At 39.8% G+C, this 9876-nt stretch overlaps 1 protein-coding gene across 1 annotated transcript; it reads left to right on the forward strand.

Annotated features, from left to right (window-relative positions):
- The first annotated feature begins 1085 nt into the window (after window positions 1-1085).
- On the forward strand, window positions 1086-8653 carry naif1 (nuclear apoptosis inducing factor 1). The gene is made up of 3 exons (XM_032540263.1): window positions 1086-1679; window positions 3667-3714; window positions 5173-8653. Exons 1-3 carry the CDS (start codon window positions 1235-1237, stop codon window positions 5718-5720), a joined length of 1041 nt encoding a protein of 346 aa, XP_032396154.1. The 5' UTR covers window positions 1086-1234; the 3' UTR covers window positions 5721-8653.
- Window positions 8654-9876: the final 1223 nt, after the last annotated feature.

The following is a 9876-nucleotide window of genomic DNA, read 5'->3' on the forward strand; positions in this document are numbered from 1 at the left end:
CCCTAAGTTTGGGAAACATTGGTCTACACATTAGAAGAAGGGCCACTGTTTGATGTGCTACGTGTTTTCTAGTTTGGAGAGCTGCAACAGATCCCTATCCCACAAAATCTTCTTTTAGCTTAGATATGTTGGCTTCCTCAGGTTAAAACCCCAAACAGAGACTGGCCACCTAAGTCCTAAGTGATCTTTTCAACAACAAAGGTCCAGTATGGATGTAATGCACTGTATTTATATAGCGCTTTGACATAGCACTGGAACCATTCACCATTCACACACACTGCTAAAGTGGTGAGGGTATGATCCATGACCCATTGATATCTGGAAATATTATTGGACGTCTCCGCTTAGTTTGGACATTTCTGTCACTGTGGCTGTGGACACTGGAAATATATGTCCAATATTTGGAATAATTTAGGGGTGAAAAGTGTGCACTTGTGTTCTTGACAATTTTTTAAAAAATATATCCAATCCTAGGTAACTTCTATATACCGTACACACATGTGGATTTGCAAAGTTTACGACACGTTTTAGCTTTTCAAACCTTTATTGGTTGAGTTTATGTTTTTCAACTAATAGTTTTTTATTAAAAAAACTGAAATGGAGAAATGTCTTTAGATTGTGTGTATAGAGGGTAAAATCACTCACACACACACACACACACACACACACACACACACACACACCACACACACACACTCACGACAGAATGCAATTTTTATATGGCACATGCAAAGTGTCTTTTTTGTATATCTATCTATCTATCTATATATCTATCTATCTATCTATCTATCTATCTATCTATCTATCTATATACATATATATATATACATATATATATACATATACATATATATATACATATATATACATATACATATATTAATTAATTTAAAATGAAACAATAGGGGGGGAAAAAACTCATTTACCAACTACGACGTTAACATAAAGTGAGATTATGGTGAGAATTTTGAATAACATCGTTTAGTTGGCTGGTTGAGTATTGGCGTTTGTTTAAACCAATGGTCACAGAGAATGAAGCATGACCGTGAGATATCCGACCAATAGGGTGTCAGTGGGCGGGGGCACACGCCCAGCCAACGTAAGCGTTGTTAGTAGGAAGAAGAAGAAGCCGATTCTGGAAGCCATTACGTTGCGCACATTAATTGAGTAAATCCTACTATTTGTGCGTACAATACGCACAATTACCTCTCCGAAAAGAGCAGTTTCTGCAGTTATGGCATCGGTCGCGAAAAAAAGAAAAATGAATTTCTCGGAGAGAGAGGTGGAAATTATTGTGGAAGAAATAGAGAAACAAAAGCACACACTAGTTAACCACTTCAACGCTGGAGTCACCCACATGGCAAAGAATAACGCGTGGGTGGACATTCTGAAAAAGGTGAACGCTGTCACCACCTGTCCCAGAGAGTTGCCCGAGGTGAAAAAGAAGTGGTCCGACATGAAGACGGAGGTCCGGCGGAAAGTGGCCCAGGCGCGGGCTGCCATAGAGGGAATCTCCGCCGACTGCACTCCAGTTCCCGTCATCCTCACCGCGATGCAGCAGAGGATCTGTAACCTCCTGGGGGAGGCCACCATCATCAGCTTACCTGCAGGGGACTCGGATGCTGAGATCACTTTACCTGTTACGGTGAACACCGCCACCACCGTCACACTGGCAGACGGTGAGTTGACAAAAGTTTGCACTCTGAGCTCAGTGAAAAATGTTGTTCAGAAAGGGGAAAACTGAATATGTGTTATGGAAGGCAAGACAAAGGCAAGGCAGCTTTATGTGTAGAGCACATCTCAGCGACAGGGCAATTCAAAGTGCTTTACACAAAATCATTAAAACAGATAAAACACAAGTACAAACAGTTAAAAATCATAAGCATATAAAACACATGAATAGACAGTTAATAACAAAATAGACACACAAAACACAAGAATAAAAGTTACAGTGCAGCATAAGAAATGTAAAGATAAAACATATGAATGGACAGTTTAAAACCAAATAGAAACATGTGTTATGTTTTTTCAATTGATAGTTTTTTATTAAAAAAAACTGAAATGGAGAAATGTCTTTAGGTTGTGTTTATAGAGGGTAAAATCTCTCTCACACACACACACACACACACACACACACTTGACAGAATGCATGTTTTATATGGCACATGCAAAGTGTCTTTTTTTATGGATATCTATCTATCTATCTATCTATCTATCTATCCATCCACCCATCTAAACCATCTATCTATCGAAATGTAAAGATAAAACATATGAATGGACAATTTAAAACAAAATAGAAACATTAGGACACATAAAACACAAGAATAAAAGTTACAGTGCAGCATAAGAAATGTAAAGATAAAACATATGAATGGACAATTTAAAACCAAATAGAAACATTAGGACACATACAACACAAGAATAAAAGTTACAGTGCAGCATAGGAAATTGAATTGTTTCAGAACACATCTACTGTTCCCCGCTTGGGGAAATTATTATTATTATTATTATGGAAGATTAAATATAATTGGAAACTAAAATATATATAGCCAGCTGTGGAACCACAAAAGCTGTTTCTACTCTGTAAAGCGACTTTGAGCTTGGGAAAAGCGCTACACAAATTCAATTTGTTATTATTATTATTATTATTATTAAAGCCAGCCCTCCTCTTATTGTCCCATGTCGGTTTTGACAAATACATAACAAGACAACATGCAACCTGACTCTTGTCTGCTGTGTCAGGGCTTAAGAAAAGACATGTAGGCCTATTGGATCATGGTGAACTTTGATTCATTATTACACAGGATCTGATAAATTTCTATTGTTTATTTAAACCAATGAAATCAGACTTGGTAATAAAGTCAAAATAAGGTCTGCACATCTGTTGCAGATGTGATACAACTGCATAGATGTGATAAAATGATGACAAGGTCCATGGTTTTCCTTTAGTCTTGTATGATGGTGTGGAGTCTCGTGCACAGTGTTTATGATGTTGACTTTCGCTATTTTCCTAGACATTTCATGGGATTTAACACAAAGTAATGTAAAGTAGGCTATGGTGTTTATTTTGATATTTTTCCTCTATCTATTAATGGATGAGGTACCAGCGGGTTTTGGAATCATGCCTGAATATGAATGCTCTACATCATTTGTTGTGTGGATTCACTATATAGAAATGGACATCCATGTACTATAGATTGCTCTGGCATACTGTGTATATATACTGGATATATTGAAGTTTAGGCTCTATCTATAGAAATGGAGATGTGAATCAATGTTATGCACACCAAACAGTCACCTTCCTACCAAAGACGGCTTCTCATGATGTAACACCTGAAGATGGCGTAGTACCGAGACGTTTGCTACACGCGATCCAGGTCACAGGTTACACATGTTGACAGTTTGTACATGACTAAAGGTTCAAAAAATAATTTCCCATCAAGTCACGGAAATCACTTTTTTATCCTTCTTTACTTTAAAAACCCCAAACTAATTAAAGAAGTCCTTTAAAATGGCACTCTAGGAATTTAGTAGTTGAAGGAGAAACATATTAAAGTATATTAGTTTCAGCCTATTAATTGAGTTTTATTTTTGAATGTTTTAGATTGTCTTCTTTTTATTCCATTGTTGGTTGTATTCATCATCCTCTGTCTGCGTATTTTACAGCTCTTCCATCCGGCTCAGGTACAGACTGTGATGAAGCAAAGCCACTCAGTAAGTGTTTTTTTAAATTTCTTCTGCAATATCTCTCCATACCTGCATGATATTATATACCTGACACATGGAGATCAGTTAGTGTATTTCTTAGTGAATTAGACACATCTTTCCACATGGTACAGAGAAAGGTCTTCCTACAGGGAATTGATTCTTAACTAAAATTTGTAATCATCACAAACCGTGATAGCAGATACCTAAGGCACATAAGTTCATCATGTCCTTCCGTCAGCCTGGCTACAGTGCTGAAACCTGGGGTTGTTCCTATTTTCCTCTATTAATGACGAGTAGTACGCTGCTCTGGGATTACGGAGGGCCTTCCTAGACGTTTTAAGACTATTTTGCCAGATTAAACGAGAATTTTCCAGTTTGGTGGAACGCCAAATCTTCTCAAGTTTCCGCGATATTTGCTTTAATTTGCGAGTTTCAGTGTTATACCATGCAGCTAACCGTCTTGGTTTTATTATCTTCGTTTTTTTAGAGGGGCAACAGAGTCGAGTGTCGTTCGCAGCAACAAAATGATGGATTTGGGAGGGACTGAAATCAGCATAGGCGTCCTCCATTACTTTGGGACTTGAATTAAAAGCTGATGGAATCACATCCTTAAATGTAGCTCCAGCACTATCAGATACACATCTTGTATAGACGTTTTTGCCTAATGGCGTGCAGTTCAGCAGTATAAACTCAAAAAGTTATCAAACAGTGGTCAGATAGAAAGGGATTCTGTGGGAACACTATTAAATGTTCAATTTCCACACCATATACCACAACAAGATCGAGGGTGTGGTTAAAACGGTGAGTCGGTTTATGTTGAGAGAAGCCAATAGAATCTAATAGAAATCTGACGTTCATCTCAGAATTAAAAAAAGTCAGAATTCAGATTTTGATCTCAGAATTCTGACTTTAATCTCAGTCAGAATTCTGAGAATAACGTCAGGATTCTGGCGTTAATCTCAGATTCTAAAAAAAATCAGAATTGTGACTTTATTCTCAGAACTTTGAGAAAAAAGTCAGAATTCTGAGAAAAATTCGGAGAATAAAGTCAGAACTCACATACATTTTTCACCAGCGTCCCTAATCCTCTTCCGTAGACTGTCAATGATTGTTGTAGTTGTTGTCTGAACCTGAGGAACAGTTAACTATAGTCCTTATAAAGTGATCAAAGTTTAAAATTCCAAAACAGAGAAAGCGTAAGGTAACAGACATCCAGCCGAAAAGAAGGACCTACGGCGGAAGGTCGTGGATATAGACAAACCATGTCCTGACTCCAGCTCCATTCTACTGGTATAGATCTTATCATTTCAACGTTGACAAAAAAACATATTTTCAGATCTGCGACTCCTTTAACTGGTGCTTTGAGTGACATAAGGGTTAGTAGATCCCACCTCTACTTTCATTTTAAGGTTTGATTTGAAACTCGCAGACCCCTTAGCCAAAGCTTTTCTGTTCTGTTTCCAGCTGAAACAACTTACCATACCCTGGAGGATGGAGGCGTAGTGGAGTACTGCACCACCACTGTAAGTGACTCCACTCCCACTGTGGCAGCCGTTGAGGCTCCAGTGGAGATGCTGGCCTCATCCTCCGCTTCCCCACCTCCGCCCCAGGGTCAGGCCAAACCTCAGGAGCTGAAGAGCCGCATTGCCCTCAACTCCGCCCGCCTGCTGCAGGAGCAGAGAGTCACCAACGTCCACATCCGACAGATTGCCCAGCACCTGGAGGGCCAGAACGAGCTCCTGCAGATGATGCGGCGCTCCCAGGAGGCTCAGGCATTCGCCCAGGAAAGACAGGCCCAGGCCCTGGAAGGTACCCAGGCCGCCCTGCTGGCATTAGTGCAGATGCTCAGGCCGGCTCTCAAAGACCTGCGGAAATTCCTGCAGAGTGGGAATGAGGTCACAAACCCCAGCAGCTCGGCAGCAGGAGCAATAGCTGATGGGGCAGGAACAGAGGAGCAGAGCAGGCCCAAAACACCTCCATGTCCTCCACAGCAAGCTGAGGAGACACATTAGCGCTGTGTGTGTGTGTGTGTGTGTGTGTGTGTGTGTGTGTGTGTGTGTGTGTGTGTGTGTGTGTGTGTGTGTGTGTGTGTGTGTGTGTGTGTGTGTGTGTGTGTGTGTGTGTGTGTGTGTGTGTGTGTGTGTGTGTGTGTGTGTGTCTGCATTGTACATAGAGGAGTCCTTGCACACAAGCTTCAGAGAACAATGAAAAGCTTTTTTAAAAGTTGCCTTGGTGTGAGCATGTACATAATTCTTCTTCTGTTTTCTGATTTGGAAAAACAGTCACAGAAGCAGTGAGAAGGTTATGTTGAACATTATTTTTACTTTTTACCATCTGTCATTAATTAGCAGTGAATTTATGTTATTTAAAACACTTTATTGGATATTGAAATTATGTTTTTAATGCAAAGACGCAGGTAGTCATCACCCTGATGTGGGCTGAACAATTACATCTTAGTTTCTTCAAGTCGTCCTGCAGTTTACCCTGAATGAAAACTAATTATAAGACCAGAATCAGCTGGGTTCTTCAGTTAGTGTGCACCATGTGTTCAGAATTTAATAAAACTTGAAGCCCCATCGGCCTGTTTTCCATGCAGGGTGCATCACCAGTAATCAACCAGAAGAGGTCAGTGTGTGCAAGCTTCAGCACCCTTGGGTTGTGCTTCGGTTCCCAAAGACCCTCCTGTATTCAATCGTATTTTCCTGCTACCAGGGCCTCATCCTTCGGGGTCCCTAGACCCATCCTGAACTCCAACGCATAGCCCACTAGCATCGTCTCATCCTCCACGGTCCCTTGGGACCCGATGGACGAGGCGGGTTTGTGGTGGAACATACGTATAATCGCATAAAAATAAATAACGGTCTCCAAGACCCAAAGAGCGAGGCCCCGAGGGCAGTTGACATGAAATAAAAAAGGCCCCGGGGACCCCGAAGCACAACGCCAGGCTAATACAAAATGTAAATAAAACAAACAAGTCTCCTTGACACAAAGGACAACACAAGGTTTAAGGCATCTTAAATTAGGATGAAATATGTGTGTTATGTAGAATTATTTTACTTTACGGTCATATACTTTTGTTTGTTAAAGGGTAATTTCATTTTCTTTTTCACACTGGAACCTATTACCCCATGCAGTAGTGTCTAAGTGACTAATGTGAGCAAGAATCTTTTAAATTGGTCCAGAACACTGGCAGCAGCAAACCGGGCTGCAATATAACCCTATTGGGCAAATGTGCATCGTCAATGTCCGTCCACTAAAAGTGCTGTTTTTGCCACTGACAGGCTCAGATTATTATTCTAAGTGTCTGACAACATTATGAAAAGGTTCCCTAAATAGAAATTCGTTTTGTGTAAAAGACTAAGATACTTTTTGTTTAACTGTAAACAGAAAGCAGAAATCCCTATCGCCAAACCACCAGACTCCATTTAAATAAACAATTCTTTTAGCATGGATGGAGCAAGCACGTCCAATATTCAACCAAACCAGATTAAGAGTGGTGATTGTAGACGAACCAAGACGGCATGTGGACCATTTTATTTTGTTTCTGTTGACTTTGAAGAAGCGTGTTTTACGATACTAAAATGACTATTTATTTAAATGGAGTCTGGTGGGTTTGGCAATAGGAATTTTGGGGATGTTTTTATGTTTTAAAAAAGGATCTTACGCTTTCACAAAAAGATCAACCTGTGTAGGGATCCTTTCCATAATGTTGGCAGACACTAGATCATCAGTAGAATAATCTGTGCTATCAATGGTAAAACAAGCACTTTTTGTCCCATAAACTTACATTGTAGCTTGTTTCGGCAGCGGTCTTGCTTAATACTGGACCAATTTGAAAGATTGTTGTTCCCATCAGTCACTCAGGAAAATAGGGTCCAGGTTGAAAAAAACAAACGGAAGTTACCCTTTAAGTGACTTGTATGTCCACAGTAAATATCTGGGAATCTCTTTTAGGGTCGTTTTCTGCTACCACCGATACCAACCTAAATTCATTCCTCTTACTTAAGTTTGATTTATTTTCACCATTCAGTTTTGGCAGTAGTAAATCATAAGGGCCCGAGCTCCAACAACGTCGGTCTTCAAAGGCACTATTAAAACCGATAGGATTAGTATAAGGGCCTGAGCATAAAAGGGCCATGAGGCACTGCCATGAGACAGGAAGCTGCTGTAACTTGAAGTTTACAATAGTTCAATCTATCATGCTGGATAAGAGTCCTGAAAACAATATACACAGTCATATTAAATCATAGTCGTGGCGCCACCAACTGACAACAATACGTCAACCTTGACAACGTGAAATTGACATGTGGTCTACGCATGATACACAGCAGCATGAGATATAATGGTGTGTTTTCCAGTGCCACATAGTGGGCAAAGGAAGTGGTACCATTTTTTAATTGAGTCATTTCCTGTGCCATACACTCCACCCAGGGAATAATGTTAGGCTAGTTGATCCGCCATGAATGGTGGTGGACAATGACCTCCCATAAAGATTACACTGTCCTCTCTGGTCTACCTCTCAAACTACTCGATGAACTCCAACTGGTCCAGAACTGCCCGGACCATTACCACAACTCCCTCCATAGATCACACCCCCCCTGTCCTTCAACAACTCCACTGGCTCCCTATCAAATATCGCATTGACTATAAGAGTCTCCTTCTTACTCTTATGGCTGTCCCCAACCTGGCACCTCTGTACCTTTCTGATGTCCTGCACACCTACACACCCTTCTGGACACCTTCAAATCCCAGATCCCAAAATCTTTTTTTTTTTTTTTTAGATTAGCCGCTTCTTTCTGGCCATGCCTTTCTCACTTCTCATATATTGCCGTTTTAATTTGTTTTTATGTAGATGTCTGTGTTCTTGTTTTTAAGTACTGTTTTACTGCTGTAAGGTAACTTTGAATGACATTAAAGGCGCACATAAATTAAATGAATTATTATTATTATTATTATTATTATTATTATTATTATTATTAACTTACATGTAAATGAACAGATGCATCAAGCGGTGTCCCGCCCGCACCCCCGATGTGCGGGATCATCAACCCTGCTTGCAGCTTTTATTATTATTTTGCTAATTAATTTAATTTTACAGGGGCTAAATGTGAAAAGTGAAAAGTCGCACACCCATCAGAACCGGTAACATTTTAGATATTTAATGGGTGTCATGCTTTAGGATAGCCCCCCTACAAAATGTCAAAGAAGTAGCCCTGACAGTATCTTTAACCTAGATGTATGACGTTTGGTAGGTATATGAATCATGTCCAGATGTATATAGATATACTCTAAACGCAACAGTAAATCAGCCATAATTAATTTATTGTCCAATCTTTGGATGTTTTTGACCATTTGCTGCCATTATAAATATCAGGCCTTCTTAGAGTCTCTGGCTAAGGTCTGGAAAAAAATGAGATGTTTATTGTCACACCAGTTATACATGTACAAACGTGTGGAAAGCAAATGCTGGGAGGCTCCATTTAACAAAAACAGGAAAGTAGTAAATGTAAAAAACACATAGCATAACAAGAAATCAGATTTAATTTCTAGGAGGAGTACTTTATGTTAAAAAAAAGCACTTAGAAATGGTATAAAACGTCAAAATTGGCACAGTAAAATGAATATGGCTGACCTTTTGTTGGGTTCAGGGGACGACTCCAAGAGGCTGTTTTTGTCTGGACGTGATACATGATACCATGACTACCACATATACATCAGGAGGGCTACTTTGTCAAAATTTTGTAAGGGGACTTTGGAGCCAATTTGCTGCACCCAAGCTGGAAAAGTCATGTCAGATTTCATTTCTCAAAAGTCGTTGAGCATCCAGCTCAGTTAAACAGAAGAGAATAAATGCAACATGTAAAGATATTTGGGGTTTGGAGGAGAGATATTAACTTTCTGTAACAAGGAAGTTTTTGTCACTGATTACACGCCACTTTGCAACAGATACCTTATTTATTGATATTGATTGATGAGACATAAGAATAATGGTAATGGTAACAGTAATGTTCAATTCCGCTCCCAACCTGTAGGGGGACCGAAGAGGAAAACTGCTTTGGTGCCTACTGTAAAGGTGCTGGTTGTAGCTAATGCTATTTTGCTTGGTCTGTAACATTAGCCAGCTAATTATTGGTGGGTAATAACGTTGTTTAACACCCTCAGTTATTT

This window comes from Etheostoma spectabile, chromosome 16 (genome assembly GCF_008692095.1).
Source record: "Etheostoma spectabile isolate EspeVRDwgs_2016 chromosome 16, UIUC_Espe_1.0, whole genome shotgun sequence".
Lineage (NCBI taxonomy): Eukaryota > Metazoa > Chordata > Actinopteri > Perciformes > Percidae > Etheostoma > Etheostoma spectabile.